Source organism: Bacillus rossius, chromosome 13 (genome assembly GCF_032445375.1).
Source record: "Bacillus rossius redtenbacheri isolate Brsri chromosome 13, Brsri_v3, whole genome shotgun sequence".
In the NCBI taxonomy this organism is placed as follows: domain Eukaryota; kingdom Metazoa; phylum Arthropoda; class Insecta; order Phasmatodea; family Bacillidae; genus Bacillus; species Bacillus rossius.
In genome coordinates this window covers 34,607,797-34,628,137 of record NC_086340.1, presented here as the reverse complement: position 1 = coordinate 34,628,137, position 20,341 = coordinate 34,607,797, and the positions used below count along the sequence as shown (strand labels likewise).

At 36.5% G+C, this 20,341-nt stretch overlaps 1 protein-coding gene across 1 annotated transcript in view; it reads left to right on the top strand.

Annotated features, from left to right (window-relative positions):
* LOC134538043 (lipase member H-like) overlaps positions 1-6,626 on the top strand; it is an 80,778-nt gene extending 74,152 nt beyond the window's left edge. Inside the window, exons 6-7 of the mRNA XM_063379016.1 lie at positions 2,474-2,630; positions 6,490-6,626. Coding sequence (XP_063235086.1) covers positions 2,474-2,630; positions 6,490-6,547 — 215 coding nt within the window. The 3' untranslated portion in view covers positions 6,548-6,626. The remainder of the gene's footprint in view (positions 1-2,473; positions 2,631-6,489) is intronic.
* The last annotated feature ends 13,715 nt before the right edge of the window (positions 6,627-20,341 follow it).

Below are 20,341 nucleotides of genomic sequence, written 5' to 3'. Positions count from 1 at the left end.
AAAATTTGTCTATATAATATTTACAATAAGGCATCTTAAAAATGTATTTTAAAAATTGCACTTAATAAATTTAGTTTATACTTATAATCTCCATGATGCTGTTATTCATAGTCTTGGATGACAGCCTACATTCAGAATATAATGTTATATTAAGAAAGACATGCTATTTACTGGTAGGCCCTACCACAAATCACCTTAAGCGCTAACTCTGGGATTGTTTGTTTTTACCTTTTAATTGTTATTGATTTTGTTTATTTATGCCAAATGAAACCTAAGAGTAAAAGTCTTATTAGGGCCGACCCATACTTTAAAAGATGTAATTTTATTATATTTTAATATAATTTAATAAATTTAATATATTTGTCAACCAAATCATTGCAGGTTATAATTTTAATATATTTGTCAATACGTAGACATAAATTAAGTTATCTTTTTAACCTATTTATAGAATTCATGTTCTTTTGTTTTATATTCACTTAATTAACACTACAATAAATATACAGGCACTTGTATTTCGATAATATCACGTTTTTTTTTTATTGTTTTACCTTTGAAACTAAAAAATCCACGAGTATCCCAAAGTCATTTTAAGGGGATATTTAAGGTACACAAATGAAATAAGAGAGTAAGTGTAGAAAATTTAAATGTATAAACTGTTTAGATTTTAATTCCTCTGTAAATGACTGGTGTGTAATGATGATTTTTGTAAATAAGAGATGTTTTGTTTTTTTACCTTAATTTCATTGCAGTTTTGTTTGATTTAAGTTTTTTTTTAATTTTAGTCTTTCAAAATTGTGTATGTACAGAAAATAATCACTATTGAAAAGCTTATTATTTACTTTTTCAAAGCATTTAAAAAATATAGTAATGAAAAATAATAAATTAATTTTCATTAATTAAAATTAAAATTTTATTTACTTATTTCAAGAATAAATAATATGTAAATTAAATTTTTTACTATTTTACTCATCAAGAAAAATAAAACAGTAATTAAAACAATATTTCAAATGACAAGAGTATTATTCTAGAAATAAAACTCATGATTCAAAAATTTTATAAATATATTTCGTTAATTGACATTAGGAAACTATTATGTTATTTAAATGTAGAATCTCAAGTCTCTCTTCCTCTCTCTCACGAACATGCTCGCCCCACCGGCTCTCCACCTCTCTCTCCAGCTCTCCATCTCACCGACTTTCCTGTCAGACACTTAAACAGTATGTCACGAACGAAGACATAAACTTTTAATTCGTTACCCTCTGTATTTTCATGGGCTTGGGACCGTCATTAATACTAGAGTAAGCCATATTAAATTAAAGGCAGCATTACAACGATGCAAGTTTACCAGAAATAATTAGCATAAAAAAAATCAATGCTTTCTATACACATGTCTGCGCCATTAAAGGTTTTCGGAAAACTTTAACAACAAGGCCGTCAAAAACGCAAACCATAACGCGAGAAATTTGGAAGTTAAACAATATTTGCGTTGCGTTATTGCGCCTTGCGCAGTATATACACTGGCACTCAATTTTTTGCGTTCAATGCTGAGCGCGATTATTATTCGTCAAATATATTTTCATGTACATGCATTTCTGGACGCGCAAATCACCCACGCACTTTCCACCACAGCTTGAATTCGCTGCCTGAATCGTAAACTTGGCTTGCTACCACGACGCGCAGATAGTTGCTTATTCGCTAGGTCGAATACCGAAACATTCAATTAGCGAACGGAAATTTTAAACTATTAGAAACGGCTCCGATAAAAGCCAAAAATACTTGAAGAAATACTAAATCCCGGCTTTGGACCTGATTTTTTAAAGGAAAATCATTAAAATATACTCATCGTATTAGAATACATAAAACAGTTAATTAAATTAAGCTTCCTCTTTGTCTCTGTGAACTTTGGTACGCGCTATCCCCCACAGATTGGTATATCCGTGGGTTGTTACTATATTAATGTTATCCCCTTCAAAATAGTCCCTATTAGATATAGGCCTAATACACTTACGCTAGTACTTCTTTCAATCCCCAAAAAATTTTTGCAAATCGATTTTGGGTTGTGTTAGCTCTTTCAGCGATGCACTTTAAATGTCATCTATGCTTGTAAAACAACAGTCCTTTAAGGTTCTCTTTATTTTTGAGAACAGGCGAAAGTCGCACAGGGCTGTGTCTGGTGGTTGAAGGCTGAAGCGTCATTACAAACAGTGAAGTGTGAGCAGGTGCATTATCATGGTGCAAAAGCCATAAATGTTTTTGGCTGCAAATCCTGTTTTTTTTATTGTTTCACGCAAACGGAATTGAACTGGTTGGTAGCACTCCTTATTGATTGTTTGACCTTGTGTCTAGAACTCATGATGCACTGTGTCGTTAAAATCTAAAAACACAGTGTGCATTCACGAAATTACTCCCACCAAATGCCGTATACCGAGAGCTAAGATGTTACACGTGAAAAATGTCATGAATCCTCTTGCAGGAAGCTGTGCTCACCACCGGGCTCCTGCCTTCTACGCGGAGTCCATCACCAGCAGCAAGCCGTTCACCGCGGTCCGCTGCAGCAAATGGAGCATCTACCAGCAGGGCAGCTGCTCCGGCAACCCGACAGCCGTCATGGGGGCTTACACACCTGCGAAGCAAGTGCTCAGTCTCGCTTTGCCCCACGCCCCCTACGAGAAATAAATATAGTTTAAAAAACTAAAGAAACATGCTTTTAAAGATTATCAAACTAAAAAGGAAAAAATAATTTTAAAATTTAATTTATGACAATAGTATATAAGCAATACTAGTATAAATGAGAAAAAAGCTTGAGGCGCTTTGTGCCATATTTTTTTGTATATTAAGCGCCCCATGCTTTTTTCTCATTTATACTAGTATTGCTTATATACTATTGTCATAAATTAAATTTTAAAATTATTTTTTCCTTTTTAGTTTGATAATCTTTAAAAGCATGTTTCTTTAGTTTTTTAAACTATAATTATTTTTAACTTTTTAGTTTGATATTCTTTAAAAGCATGTTTTTTTAGTTTTTTAAACTATATTTATTTTTAACTTTTTAGTTTGATATTCTTTAAAAGCATGTTTTTTTTTAGTTTTTTAAACTATATTTATGTATAATTATCATAGGGAAATGAGTTCCGACACTACCTATTACCATCTGAGATAACTATTTGGAGTTGCAACGTCACAAAGAAATAGTAAAGTCTCTCCGAAACATTTACAGTTAGATGTATGGATATAATCTTAGAATTTACCGAAAAAAAAAAATCTTTTTTTTTTGGCGTGGCCGGGAGTAGAACCCACGATCGCTGAATCCGAAAGCTGACTCCACAGAAATCGCGCGCCTTAGACCACTCGGCTAACGAACGTAATGAAATTGAAGGGACACTTTACAGTGATGGGCCACTCACTCTTAGTCGAAAGAGTTACAGACGGACAGACAAACAACATACAGGTGAAGCTAATATAAAGCATGTAACATGTAACATGTAAAAATAGTTAAGCAAGCTGAAAGGCTAGCACAGAGGAAGGAACAATTGAAACTGGTAAAAGTATGTGCTTTGCAAGAAAAGAAAACTTAGTCGAAAGAGTTACAGACGGACAGACAAACATACAGGTGAAGCTAATATAAAGCATGTAAAAAAAAAAAAAAAAAACCATTTTTTTTTAGGCGTGGCCGGGAGTAGAACCCACGATCTTTGAATCCGAAAGCTGACATCACAGAGATCGCGCGCCTTAGACCGCTCGGCTAACGAACGTAATGAAATGGGTGGGACATTTTACTGTAATGAGTCACTCACTCTTAGTCGAAAGAGTTACAGACGGACAGACAAACATACAGGTGAAGCTAATATAAAGCATGTAAAAATATATACGAGAGTCAGAATTCCACCGACAAACTTGGGCTGCGAGTTCATCACGACAAAATGAGTAGAAAAAATATGCACAACTTGTGGTTTAAAGTGCTTGCTTACGCTGGTATAAGTCTTTGAAGTTGAGCCTGAACAACACTTTAATTGTAAAATAGCTTATAACCTGCGGCTTCGCTCGTGAAAACTTATGAATATCGCTGATATTTCACAACTGTCATAATTTTTTGTGGATAATTTCCATATATTTAACTTTAAAAGATCACATTAAAGGTCATACATATTAAACAAAATTATATAAATTTAATTTTGTAATTTTTTAAAACGTACCTCGAGAATCGACTCACAGTGTTCCGTCAGAGGGTCAGCATGGATGGAATGGGGCTGACATTCACAGGAGCCGGCTGCCCTATACGAGGGGGAATGCATGAGGGGAGATGGGATGGGGTATGAATTGATGGGGGAAACGGGAGTACCTCGAGAAAACCGACATACAAGGTATCGTATGCAGCATTTCCCACTTGTTAGAATCCGGGTTCGACTACGCTGGGAATGGAACTCGGGTCGCCTTTTTTTCGACTGTTCTAACCACTCAACGACCACGCCATTTACTGTTGTAAAAAGTAATATTGGTTAATTTTTAATATTGCTTAAGCACGCTAGTTTTATAACTTTCTTTTTAGTGTGTTCGGAGATAAAATCATACTTATCTCTTCTTTATTTCATAGGCGCGTATTTAACTTTAATTTATATTTTGTCATATCTGACATTTCCACGTTAATTTAATTTGATTATATGCACCGAATGATTAAAATTAAACTTCCGCCTTTATAACTTCGTTTCAGATAAGAAATTTGAAGCACTCGCATCTTAATTTGAAATGTATAAATAATTGGTTGTCTGTAAAGTCGGTTTACCTACGATAGTTTAACGTGACAACGTCATAACAAAACATTGATGAAATGATTGCATACTTTTATGAATAAAATTGAATCATTTTTATTGAATTATCATTATTTTGTATGGATACAAAGGAGTGTAATGAAATCTACAATTTAATTGATAAATTTACTTTTATTTGCATTCATTAATTCAAATATGTTTAGGCTATTACTTTAACGAATAGATTATTTTAACTATAACTTTTGTACATGTTTGCTATTTAACTTCTTGCAATCTGTGTTATTCTGTTAAGGATAGGACGATGATAGGAAAAGTAGGAAACGAATGGGAGTGTTTCAAGTTTAATGTGCCTCGAAAAAGTCAAATCGATGGTTGTTCCAATCGAGTGGAAGAGAGATAGATGCGGCGCAAGCGTACAATGAGCGTAACGGGACAATGTGTGTAACAATACACTTTTTCGTGCGTGCAGCCGGCGTTCATCGATTTATTAGACGCTGTCACGTCCAAATAAATTTTAAACCAATTTTATCAAGAATTTCATTTCAACCAGTTTCGGTTTCATCGTAATTTGAAGGTAGGCTCTTCATCTTTTAGATTAATGGTGTTTTTTGTTTGTGTAATTAGATTAATAGTTACAGCATATTCAAAATTTGTGTGTTCGTTTTATTTTTAATTTTAAGAGTCATGAGTTTATCTCCCCGTACTACGATAGGTTATATTGGCTAAAACTGTACACATGACGACAGTTTCATTCCCTTTTACTGCTTAAGAAAACATTAATGACACAGGCCCTGTCCTATCTTGATGAAAGGTTTCTGTTCCTCGGTTCACGTCATAATATTGGCATACGTCCTCAGAGTAATTGTTCTTTGCCCATCCCCCAACATTAGACAGCTGTATACTCAAAATCGTTCTCTGTGACTTCTGCTCTTGCCTGAAATGAACTACTCGAGTCAATCAAACGTCAACGTTCGCTTTCTGTGTTTAAGAAAACATTATTCAGGTTTAGCTGTGGTATATATGTGTGATTGAATATGTGTGAATGTACGTGTATATCTATGATTTATTGTAAGAAATTGTTTTGGTATATATATTTTAATTGTTTGTGTCTTTGTTAGTGTTTACATATATTTTAAGGTTATTAAATATATTTAAATCTTTATAACTTTAGCATTAGATATAATAAAAAAGGCCTTTTTATAATATGCCTTTAATATATTATACTTTAGATAGCTCATGTGTATCTTTCATGCTATTTTTTCGTTATTTTCATAATTGTACTGATATGACAATTTAGTTTTAATTTAAATATATTTGTGACAATTTTTGGTATATCTAGGTTATAATATTTATCAGGTTTATTTTGCATGTACTTAGTTAGTAAAAATGTAGGCGGTACGACTTAACATCGCCACATAAATAAGGCAATAAACACATTATTATCCATGCTTATTGTACAGCATTCCAGAAATTTTGCCGCTCTAGGCAGTGATCCAGCCCCCCCCCCCCCCCCCCCTTCTGCAATTCGACATCAGCTTATTTTGGTTTGCATTCTTGAATTGTTTGGTCCATGATAAACAGTGCAAAACTACAATGGTGTATGTGCAAAAAATTGTTTGAAATCAAGTCAAGTTAAGCTGTAAGTTGCAGCAACCATTTTCATCACCTGAGGAGATACTATGAATCATTTTATTCACTAACATTTATTTTTATCCCCTTTCAGTGCGAGCGGAAACTACTGGCTGAAGACAAATGCAGAGTCTCCCTACGCACAAGGGTGACATGTCTTCACTCACAGGACTTTGTTCTTTTTTTATCAAGAAGGAAACAATTACCATGACATTAAAAAAACTGCAACAATTTCTGCTTTTAAATATTTTTGTTCCCTGTTTAACACTCTATTTCTTCTCCTCAAGGATTCTTTTATGTTATAATTATATATTTCTATGTTATTACTTTGTCTGTTCCTTTTTCTTTACATTCTCAGGTTTGGCAACATGTGTAGGAACTATATCCTCAATATTTTTACTAAATAAACTGAGTTTTAAATTAGTGGCTGCTATTAGATAGATTTAGAAGAAAGAATACATTTTTTAGGCATTACTGTTTATATATCACATTTATATAGTCACGATAACTACTATAATATTTCACAAATCACTTCCAAACCAATACATAAAATATGGTAATGGAAAATCTCGACCTTGTTCGTTAATGGACATAATCCCACCAAAGGGATAGAAAAAAGGAAGGTTTTTAAAAAAAAAACAACAGAAAAATCACCTTATCTCCCATATTTTGACCAATTCACATCCTTTCGCTCATAGCAGTAATACCAAAAACCTTTGTCAAAATAAATTTTTGTTTCGACCAACTATAACTGCAACTAAACACTTGACTGAAAAAACAATTATAACTAAAAAGGTCACCATAAAATCTATTCAAATTGTTTGTACATCTTATAATTTTTATTTAAATATTTGTCTGAAACAATGTTTGCTAATACTAATCATTGCTCCAAAAGGTGGAAAAAAACAGGGGTAGAAATATAAATAAACTCATAATTGTCAACCTATATGTACACTATTTAATCTATTTTATTTATTGTTAATCCTAAAAATATAATATACAAAATTTCGTCTGAAATAATTTTTAAACGACTAAACATTGCTGTAAGGGGTAGGAAAACAGGAGATGAAAAAAATAAAAAATTCCTAACTCCCTTAGTAAGCATACTATCAGATCTATACAAAATGTTTAATAACCTTATAAATATTATCTAAAACTTTTATTAAAACTAACCAAACATGCTGCAAGGGGTGGAAAAATAGAGGTTAAAGGTCAAATTTATAACTCCCTTATTAGGCAACTTATAAAATCTAAAACAATTAAATTTCAACCTTCTAAAAACTCTCTCAAACTTCGGTGACAAACTTTTTTAATTTGACCAAATTTAATGTAAGAAGTTAAAAAAACTGGGGTTGGCATAAAAATTAACTAATACTTCTGTAACATGTACACTACTGTATAGATTCAACCCTCGCACTCTAAAATAAAATTAGCCTGGTAAATAAAAAAATTTGGAAGATATGCAGGGAAAAACAGCACTTTTAAGTAAATATGCCAGAGGCAGAGGCATAGAGGAGAACCAGCATCTAGTATGTGCTGAATGAAAAGGTAAGCACCATCAGGAGGATCGTTAAGTTATTTTACAAAATAACAATGCCAAATTTCGGGCTGCTGAGAGAGGTAAATTTAAATATGAGGCAATTATCCCTTCATCGTCATATATGCATCAGAATATTAAAGGTTAGCAGTATAAGATCCTTAGGAATTAAAAGTTTTAAGCAAATTAATGTTTTTTTAAGAACGAAACATTTATTTATACAACCAAAATTCTTATATCACACCAATTTAACAAGTTTAGGTCTAAGCATTTTGTAAATTATTTATTGGGTTAACAAACATATTTTCCTTTTTGTATTACAATGCAACAGTCCTGAGAAATTTACTTAAGTACATTCGTTCTGATGCCTGCTGACTGCAAGAAAATGGCGAATAAGCGCATCCCTCAGAAGCTACTCACCCTTTTGCGGGGTAATCCAGATATCACAGCATCTTACAACTTCCAAAACTCATAAAAACTGCGGATAAGACATTAGCTGCCCGAACTACTTTAAACATTACCCTTTTGTAAGAGTTCTAACTGTGAGGGAAACTCTCCCTAACTCACCGAAACTACATCTTATATGTTAGTCGTATGATTTTATCAAAATTAGTTGCAAAATACCTCGTGAGAGAGCTGCGTGGGCAGACTCCCCTAACTCCCCTTATGCCTGGAATTCTGTGTAATTAATAGGTGCACGAGTAGCCAAGAGATAACAGGAAGGGGAAAGAGCCTTCTGATTGGCCTGGAGAATCGGACAGGAGTGCGCTGAAATCGAATAATAAAACTCTGATTGAGTTGTACAGTTACCCTACATTTGGTGGCAACTGGATCGAGCGTGTGGCGTGCTCTAGGTGAAAGGCAGATAAATTATGTCGCGCTAGGTTCTTGATATGGCTGCGAGAGTGTGCACAGTATTGGTTCGATGTGGGACTGGGCCAAAAGATGTTGCCCTCTGGCGAGCAGGATGGGAATTATTTTGGAATTAGTTACAGAGTTCGCTAGGGAATGGCATTTGTGTAAGCTTCGAGATGTCTAAGACAGGCGCGGCCCAAGGCAATGGGACGTGGATTTCACGACCGTTCATTGCTTGTGGCCTCATTTCTTACAAACTCAACGCAAACATATGTTGGTTAAGAGTGTTACAGCACTGTTCATAAATAAAACCAAAGCAGATAGAAAGTTAACCACGCTAAATGCGACCATTTTTGTTACGAAACCACGCTCTGATTACCATTTTTGTTGCGTTGAGGCAGTGTAGGTAAATCAGATTAAATACATAAATATTACCAACGATATTACACACTGCTGCAACAGTGGATCTTATAGTTTCACAATGATTAGAAATGAACAGAAACAAGTTATGATTCCGTCTGAATATAATTACTCCATATTTATTTAAATGTTGAAACTTATAACAGAAGAATGAGAGACAAATATATAAATATGAGTTATTAAAATGTGTTAAAATATAATTTCAATTACATAATTAAAAGAGCTCTGGGATATGTTAAAAATTCGGGCCGGCCCTTATTAGATTATTAAAGGTTTCATTTAACATGAATAAACAAATAAAAAATACGAAGAGGCACAAACAATCCCCATGTAAGTTCTTAAAGTCCAGAACGAAAGATTTATATAATTCTTATTTCTTCGAACGTAGTAATGTAAATGTTGTTCCAAAAGGTTCATAAATACTATATGACCGGATGTCTGATTTTCGCTGGCCGGAGTTCAGCAGTCAACATAGTGTCAGGGCACCTGTTTGCCGGAGAGGGCGGGTGAAAATGCGGCTAGTTCCGCATCCGGCTGTTGGACCCTGTCTGTGAACAGTCCGAATCAAACATGATCAGAACTGGTACACAGACAGTTAGCAAACTGGGCAGAAAATGCCCGCAAAAATATAAGGGGTGGTCGGGGAATAAAGCTGATAGTAACTCACCAGACAGGGAAGTTGGCTTCTAGGGTCTGAAGAGTAGCACGCCCGGATCTGAAGATCCCGGAGACGCGGGAGTCGCGGGCGTTTCCTTAATTTAAAAAAAAATTTAAAAATAACTACTATGCTGTGTACTGTACAGACGGACTAAACTACTTAAAGAATTTATAGGGATAGCATCCCTTGTCTAATTGACTACATCGTCGGTTATGGCCGGACAGAAGTCTTGCTGTGCGCCTCGCCGATCCGCCGATAACCTGAAACAGTCCTTCTGGAATCGTGGAGGGGCCGCGTCTCGTAATTAAAAGGAAATAACTCAATCAAAAGGTGGGGGGGGGGGGGAGACTATGGCGTCCTGACCGAAAGGTTCCGAAGTTCTCCGAGAGGGAATCACAAAAAACTCTTACTTCGATATTTATAAGTTGGTAGCACTGGCCGATTTTAGCGCTACCTGTTGAAGGGTGTCCGAAACAAACAGGGATCGACTCGCCCGAGACCTCTGCTACAGTCTGGGGCTAATGGCGCTGTCGGTACTCCTCTCTGGCGGCCTGCAGGGGAAAGAAAGAGGAAGGTTAGCAATGTCACCACCAGGTGAGCGGGCGTTAGCTCCACTAGCTGACGACAAGTGAAGAAGTTACTATTTCTGCCACTAGATGTCGTGTGTAGTCCATATTCGCACATATTTTTTCTGTGGCAAATCGTCCTTGAAGTAGGCGACTGCCTGGCGAGTTCACGTCAGGGCAATGATCCTGGGCTAAATTCTGAGAACCAAAAGGAGAGGGGGGACTGATGGGTTAGGGTTGGCAAAAAGCACAATGAGGCTGGGAAAGAGGGTCCACGAGATACTGTTCGTGCCGATACTCGCTGGTCTCAGTGGGCCTCTAAGAAATAGAGCTTACAAGCCAGGAGCTGCTCAATGCAAATTAAGTCATGAAGGGAATTAATATTACAGACCACGGACGTGACTGCAAGCGGGAGAAATGTCATCCGGGCTGCTAACGATGTCTTTCGACTTAAAAAAAAAAAAAAAAACAGATTGGCCCCTGAGAAAAGGTGCCTCGGACCACTGCAGCAAAGTTTAACTAAGTAGAGTACACCGGCCTAACAAAGTGTAAATCACCCTTTTGTAACCAAATTATATAGAAAATAACATTTCCAAAAATAATTCAAAATTATAATGATAATTTTAAAAAACGTGCCTAAATACCTAATTTCCGGCACAAGGGGGAGGTGACGAATGCTGCTGTCGCAGAAATTGATGGAACAGAGCTCTTGGATTGTGTTCTGGAGACTGAAATTTGGATGCAGTGGCTTGATGAAACCAGTCGATCTCAGGCGCAGCTCAATATGCGGATGTGCCAAGGAGGGCTGACTCGAGGTAGTGCTCAGCGTTGTGGTCTCGCCTTTGGCACAGCCAGGGTTCATAAGTTTAATCTTGTGTGTGCAGGGAGGCGGGAAATTTGTAAACATGGGCCTTACACTTTATAGGGCTAAAGTCTCAGCCTGGGAAGATGGTGATAAGCTGACAAGAAAGATATTAAAAGGAAGGTACAGCCAGGAAAAAGTGATTTTTATTTAGGGCAGAAAATCTCGGTAATATTTACCCATGTAAACAAAAGTGTAAAATGTTGGCCGAGAGAACTCATAATTGGCGGCATACACTCCCTCGTTGAAAGGCGGAGCCCATGGTGAGTATTAAGATACCAGAAAATAGGTCAGGCTGATGACCTAACTACCCTGAATACAGATTAATAAACACTAAACCTAGCCTAGGGGAGTTGCAAATTCTTATTTACAAACTTATGAACTAACATAGCACCACTTTAAACTAGGAATTTATAATTCTAACATAATTGCAATTAGTAAGATGGTTTTGTGTAGACTTACAAACTATGACTTAGAAATTTTAAAATTTTATGTTCTCAACATCGTTTGGGAGTTAATAATGGAATGCCGAAGCTTAGAAATATTACTTCGGTAGGAACCAACATAAGAGCACACCTACTTCATGTTAGGATGCGTTCTTTTCAGATGAGAGATGTGAACACATGTTACATATGAACCAGTACTGGGGTCGACTATTACAATAGTTATTGGCATCACAAAACATTAGATCTGTAAGGGACCAATCCAATGGTATAAGAGTTTGGCTGACCTTTTGTCGATCGCCTTGCTCTGCGGATGTGCCTTGCACATCATGATGCCACCTACCCTGCAGGGGTAGGTGAATATTGATCGATATATTTTTCCTACTTGCCGTATTGCCTAGATTTAGGTTTTTGTAAGCTCTTTTCCTTACCTCCCGAATGTTTTTATGGTTTTCAGATAGGAGCTCCTTCAAAGACTACAGGTTTGAAAGAGGAGCATTGGAATGATAAGTAAATATGAGTTCGAAAGGAGTGGTCTTAAGGACCTTAATGGAACATGTAATAAAAGGCCATCTGCAACCATACCAAGTTGGCATCCCATCTATCCTGTGAGTTCGCATATTATGCGATAAGCACAGACCAGTGGTTTCTGTTAAAATTCCCTGCATGTGGAGGCTATGGTTAGTATGGGAAGGTTGTTACATGATGGATGCCATAGGAAAAGCACTTGTTTTTCCTCATACCAGTGGATTGGTCCATTGTAGAACCAGTGCTTTTGAGGTAAACTGAACAATATTGTTTGACATGATTATAGAAGTAAGCCCAGACACTTTTAAAACACGATTTCGCAATACTTCATTGGTGGTATATTCTGTAACTTTTCTAAGTGGATTAAGACCAATGAACTTGGAAAAGGCATCAATGCACACAAGGAGCATGGAGTGTAGTGTTTTTGAACGAGGGATGGAAACCACAAAATCAATAAAAATATTGCGAAAACAATAAGCTAAATTGGGTTTTCTGTCCTGGCTTACTAAGAGCACATGATTTGCACAACTCCTTTAAGCAATGTCGCGTAGCATGTTGTGCCAGATAAAATGCCTGTGTAACCCTTGGATAATTTTGTAGGTACCTTATTGGGCTCCAAGATGTGGGGAGTTATAATATTGAAATATCATCTCCCTGAGATTCTAGGGAAGAGCTATTATGAATGAATTGTATTTTAGTGTTCTTACACAAAAAAAAAAATCCGTTTAAAAGTTTATAATATCATGGGGTGAAAGCTGATTATACCTGAACAAAAACATCGGTCAGATATGGATCCAATTTTCGATAAGCCTGCAGGTCTGAAAATGCCAACAAGATGTCAGTGAGGAGAGCATAGCATGGAATTGAGGTTTCCTTCGGAGGAGTAGAAATGGAGGTGTCCTCGAACAACCGAGAAAGGGTATCGGTTTCTATATTCTGCTATCCTTGTATGGATTGAATTTGGTATTTGAGGAATAAAATTTTGGCAATCCATCGGCCAAGCTTGCCCAGTTGTTTGGGGTGGGTCAAAAGCCAAGCAAGAGACTAATCATCTGTGTCTAGGAGAAATTATTTATGTTCAAAGTATTGTCGATATTTGTCGATGCCGAAAACTATGATCAGACAGTCGAGTTCATATACATTCTTTCCTGGTGCTTCAGCATGTGGGAGGCGAAATCTATTGGCTGCCTACAACCTTCAAATGCCTGTGATAGTACTGTCCCTAAAGCCACCTGTAATATGAAAGGTTTAGAAATATCAGCCATCCGAACCTCTGGAGGGCTTGCTAAAAAAATTTGGAATGCAATAGTGGGGTGGCATATTTAGCAAAGTCGGGTATGTTTTGGCATAGGAATCAGCCATGCTGATAAAACATGTAATGCCATCGGATATTTGAGTGTTTGGAAGTCTGCAATGGCTTGTGTGCGAACGGGATCGATTTTAATTCTTTTATTTGTAATTACATGACCAAGACACATTCTTAGTGCTAACAGTTAATCCTGCTTTATGCAGTCTGTTAAAAAGTTCCAAAAGGTGGGCGATGTGATCATCGTAATCCTCAGAATATACCACTACGTCAACTCAACTAGATAATTATTAGCAAATTCTAATTTCAAGTCTCCTAGTACTTTATCAAGAAGACGAGTCAGTACCTGGGAATCTGTAGATAATCCAAAGGGTACTACGTAATATTGGAAGAGGTTCCACGGTACACAGAAATCTGTGATATGTTTTGAATTTGGTGTAAGCAGAAAATTGGTGATAAGCAGAATTGAGGTCGAAAACAGTGAAATACTTGGCTTTACTAAACCAATGGCAAGCTTTGTTATGTTATAGTAACAGTATATTCTCTATGGAAATATGTTTATTAAACTTACGATAATATGTGACTAGGCATTGTTCTTGCCCTTTGGGGCCAAAATTGTGGAAGAGCTGAAAGGAGAGGTCGTGGTTTGATGACATCCTTATATAAATGATTCTGTTAATGGTCACACATAATTTGCATTTTAGGGCCTAGTAACCAGTAAGGGTTATTTTTTATTGGTGCTTAATTATATCTATAAATTTTATCTCATACTGAATCAGGCGTGTACAAACTATTTTTTTTGGTCAAAACATTCGAAAAGTTATGAGATAAGTTTTCAACTGATTTTTCCAGATCTTGGCTGAGAGAGTTCAAGTATAAAGCCTTTCCATCCTCAGCACTGGCCTGTACCATGTTAACATTACTTTGGCCCATTTGATTCAAGTGATAAAAAAGGTATGATAATTTGGTTATTAAATTGAAATGGTAAAGTTTCTGTTTGGAGATCAATCACCCAGCTGGTTTCGGAAATAAACTGGCACAAAGAAAATATCAGTGGCTAAGTCATTAGACACTATAAATGGAAAAGCCCAATATAATTAATCAATCTTGCATTCTAGGTGGTGAAATATTGTATAATTATTGGGTGTTATAGAAATTAATTAATTTTCCTATAATTCTTGTAAAGGTTCCCTGAAATAAAGCTACAGACTGATCCAGTGACGGTCAACCCTGGAATTTGTTGCTTACAAATCACGGTGTATTTTTAAAGTCAAAATAGTAGGAAGTTTAACAACAACAAACATTGTGACATGTTTTTTTTAACTGGAATTTTTGGAAAAATACAGGTTTTGCAATGTTACCTATGGACTGAAGAATGTTTTATCTGCCTCAAATTTGTGTTGATTTTGTGAACTTGGCACTTTGAAGACTTTTTGGAGGTTTTGATTTTCTCTGTATGCGTCTCCCAGAAAAACCTTGATTCTGGACATTTTGCTGTCTACCAGGAATCCTTTGTGTGGACAGAAAATTAAATTAATGGATCGCTTGTGTACTAGGTTTAGGTGGCCCAGAAAAATTGCTTTCCAGTTAACCTGTTACAGGCTGTTTTTTTTTGTTGTGGTGGTAATTTTGGTTTCTGTGTTTTGAGCGACATTGCTCGATAGTGTGTCCTTGATTTCTGCAAAACATGCATAATAGTATCTGGTTCTGAGAAAGATAAAACTTCACTGGTGAATTTTTGCTATTACAGCTTTTTACTTTATAAATATTAGTCGTTTCCTTTGGGATTTTCTGCTTGCTTGTTGAGGATGCGGGTTGGTTCCATTGATAATCAGTGAACTAGATGTCGTAGCACGGGTATACAATCGATCCAGCTATGCTAAATTGACAGGACGATTTTGGAACACAGAGCAGGAACGTTCAGCTGGTCCATTCCATCTACAATATTGTTAACGATCTCAACTTCGGATACTCCTAGTCGAAGAACCTGAGATGCTTCCTTGTTATTGGATCTATAGTGGGGCTGGGCTTCGTTTATTTGCTGAAGTCGTTTATACTACTCTAATCGGATATTTGTCAGCATGCGGGATCGGTTGAAATAATTTAGGACATCACTGTGGTAAAACAAAGGCTACCTTCAATCGCCTGTAAGGTGCGCTCACTAAGTGGTGATCTGGGTATAGGGGAAAATTATTTCCAGCAACTATATGTCTGAAATGTTCCTTTTTGACGAAGTTTGAAAAGGTGGCGTAGGAACACAACTATATTTTTAGGATCTTACCCATTAGCTTCAGGGAAACCTGTTAATAATCTTTCCAATGAGTGGGCAATTTGGCCATAGAACTGAAACTTGTGTCCCTAAGTCATTTTATAAGTAATTGGACATCACTTGAGGAGGTTAGTCCATGAACAGCCAACTTATCCAGGATGAAAGATTGTTATTCTCCCTCACTTTGGCTTGTAGACCATTGTATTTCCCACTCATTGCAGAGGCATTGTCAAAACTTTGACCGTGGCAGTTTCCCAGGACTAGGTCATATCTCTTCAAAAATTCCACTAAGCCATTGAACATGTCTTGAGCGCCATGGCGTTTGTTTGTTACAAAGCATTACAAGGGGCCATTTTTCTCCAAATATCTTAATTCAAGGGTTAGTTAGTAAATGTGGGCTGCATCGGGCGTGGAGTCTAAAGAGATGGAGTAGTATTTTGATTTCTTAACACGAGAAATAATTTCGTCGAGGAATTGTTCGCTCATAACACTGATAAGTTCTTCCATTATTGTATATGACAGGTAGTTTGTGTGACCCTTGCTGAGAGTGACTTGAGTTTCGATATGCTGTGCAAGAAGGTCGTACTGGTAGATGAGATACCGAGAAAATTAAAACCCAGAAAATTTCCTTTTTCAAGTGATCCAACCAATTAGTTTTCTCATGTAAATGCCAAGCCACTCTCGGCAATAAACTGAATATTTACTACTTATTTAAACACTGATATCCAATTATGCTCCAGACACTCGACCTGTCGTGTCAGCTCTGTATCAATTCGCCCAATTGCTTTTAACCTCCTATTTAAAACAATCGTAGCCTTTATATGTTCCGTTGACCGCTCATAACTTTGTAAATGTCTCCACTCACAGAATCCATTTGACGAAAGCTGAGAAGTCTCAGGTGCTGTAGTTGTAGTTAAGCACATCAATCTGCACGTGAAGCAGAATCACGTCCATTAGAGGGAGAGAACCATAACCAATTCCTAGTTATGACTTCTCGAATATGATTTTAATGATGGAACAGCCCAAAAGTGCCCATTTTTAGAATATTGCGCTCCTTTCTAGGTTGCTGAACACTTTGTGCAATGAACAAACTTTCATTACATTGCTGAATTGTATGTACACCCATTTTCAGCCAGTAATACCGCATCTGTACCAAAATAATGGATGCCAAAGTCCAATGTCATTATATTCTGTTGGGCCCTCAGCTTCTACATCTGATGTGTCACTTTCAGCCTCATTTTCTACATGTTCTTTATTTGGGCCCGTTACTATTTCTGCCTTTTCTTTGCCAGGACCCACAACCATTTCCACTGAAGCATTGTCAGGTGGATCAGGTTTTGCAAAGTCATCACTACTTCCCGACACTTGTCTTGATTGAACAGCGAAGAATTGATCCAACTTTCTTATCTTTGTCATCTCTTCTGCTGATTTCATTGTTTTTTTTTTTTCATTTACCTTACATCTTTTAGAAACCCAAGACTCCCAAATTCTTGTGCGATGTCTGTGTCTATCTCCTTCACGATTGTCTATGCTGGTAGTCTAAAAATAACAAAATGTCATTGTGAACCCTCAGGGTCCTGAAGGGTTATTAAAGATAAAAATATTTATATACAGATTTCCCATAAGTTAAAAGTAGGTATGCTACTTACTTATATCAAGGCCTAATAATAAAGATAACAATCTTTTTTATTATTATATTTCAAAATTGCTGTCATTGTTATATATTTGCCTATCAATTATGTACATTCAGAATTTACAACAAGTGCCATTTTTAATTATTAATTATTAATTTATCAATCCATTCAAAATTTATAAAGTATAGTTATACTTTCGGTTAATGTAAATAACAAATCAAAAATAACTTGTACAAAAAAATTAAATGTACAGTGTTTTAATATTACCAATGTAGGCATTAGTCCTAGTTGCTTAGCAAAACATATTAAACTTTAAGTAAATTGCTAAATATCAACTTAAATATCCATAAAAATTCAATTAAAATCAATAAACTTATTTAAATATTTATTCCATGGTTCTGACCAGGGAAATTGCAGGTTAATCCCATACAGCACAGTGACGTAGAAAAAACGTGAAATATACGTTGTTTAAGAAACCTGCTGACGTGGGGCCGCGGCAGTAGGCCGAAAATCACTAGGCCGAAAGGCACTAGGCCGAAGGCACTAGGCCGAAAGGCACTAGGCCGACAGGCACTAGGCCGAAAGGCACTAGGCCGAAAGGCACTAGGCCGACAGGCACTAGGCCGAAAGGCACTAGGCCGACAGGCACTAGGCCGAAAGGCACTAGGCCGACAGGCACTAGGCCGACAGGCACTAGGCCGACAGGCAGTAGGCCGAAAGGCAGTAGGCCGAAAGGCAGTAGGCCGACAGGCACTAGGCCGAAAAATTGAAAATTGATCTCGCTGTAAATTTGTCTTAACTCTGGCAACAGGCACTAGGCCGACAGGCACTAGGCCGAAAGGCACTAGGCCGAAAGGCACTAGGCCGACAGGCACTAGGCTGACAGGCACTAGGCCGACAGGCACTAGGCCGACAGGCACTAGGCCGAAAGGCACTAGGCCGAAAGGCACTAGGCCGAAAGGCACTAGACCGACAGGCACTTGGCCGAAAGGCAGTAGGCCGACAGGCACTAGGCCGAAAGGCAGTCGGCCGAAAGGCACTAGGCCGAAAGTACAGGCAGTCGACTGAAAAATCGATATTTATATATGTTACTCTAATTTACCTACAGATGGCAGTCGTGTTTCCTAGAGTTACTCTAACCAAGTCAATAACATCGTTCAGTTTTTTGTTCTCGATCGAAGCCAATGTAAGATTTTGTATGCTGCAATATCCGGTCTGTTGTATTTGGCGATACTGAAAAAAAGTTTAATGAAAATGAGACAAACAAAAAAAAATATTTATGCGGTATCGTGAAGTACAATATAGTCCCACCCGGTCTATTGTATTTTGCAATACCGAAAAATGTTTAAATGTAAATAGACGCAAAAATTTTTTATGTGTTATCGTGAAGGACAATACACCCCTACCCGGTCTATTGTATTTTGCGATACCGTAATTGTACAATAAATAAATTATATATGAGGAAAGAAAATGTTTTCATAATCACGTTGTGAAGAGTTAAATAGTGAACGATGAAACAATACGAGATAAAGGTAAATTAAGTAACGAAAAAAGGAATTATTTCGGTGGAAAATAAAAATCGGTATCGTAAAATACCATACAGCGGGGGGGATTATATTGTAGTTTACGATACCGCATAGGCTTGAAAAGAAGAAAGCAAAATATGTGAAAAGTTGGATTAAAGTTCCCCGCCCCAAACCCCCTAATTTGCCGTGCGTGTCCCGTAAGAATGTAGGGGTGGTAATGTCGTAAGCGACGCCATATTGGTGCCGTCATCAGTATTAGCACGGTATCGCAAAGTGCAATAGTCCCAATACCTTTAGGAAAATAATATTTAATTTACCTATAGATGAATGGCAATTTTGTTTTGAAAGTTCAATAGAAGTATGTATTTGTGAAAGTAATCTATGAAGGAAAAAAATTATGTGTCTTACCAGAACTAACGAACTGTAAAAAAAAATTATTATTATTCAAAAATCAAAAAAATTGCAGGCTACGAAAAGTGAGAAAAAGTTAAAATACGATCCCTATAGACCTGGTGGAAAATCGTAGCACTTTTAAGAGCCAATGGAGCTAAAACATTTGAGCCACTTAAAACAGTATTGTACAGCCATTGGAGCATAAATATTGGAGCCATTGAATAATCTAGAAAATAAATAATTGACTACGCACGAAAAGCAATACTGTGTTTTCATTTAAGTAATTTTTATAAATAATGTTTGAAAACGTTTTTGTTATATTTCTTGTAATATTAACTAGTGTGGAACATTTGATTTTAGTTGTCAACTTACTTAGAGGGTACATTAGTTAACACTTTTTTCATACATTTTAAATTCTAAAGTTACCTTTTTTTAATCATCAGAGATCAAATCAAGTACCGCAATTGATGAATACAAGTTTATGAAAATAGTTTGTTTTATCATTTTAAAAATTTATGGGTGTTTGCAAAGTTTTTCGAGATAACAGGCAAGATCGACATGATAGCGGACGCTATGATAAATGAAAATCAGGTGAATGCTACGAATATGCTCTAGCGGGTAAAATTTGAAGAAAGAATACACTAGCACTTTAATAATGGTGGTCAGTGTTGCTTCCATAACTTCACATTGGGGGAATATACATACATACATACATACATATATATGCGCCTTGGTATAGGTGATAAGGAGTCAGCCGTCATTTTTTTAATTGTCATCGGCAGGAATGGAATCCTGGAACGTTAAAAGCAGTGACGTAATATTTTTTTTATAATTTTTAATTTTTTATAATTTAAAAAATATATATTTTTATACATTTCTTTACACAATATTTATACGTTGTTATTAAATTGCCTTCCACAGGATAGAACTAGAGACTCCAAAGTCTATG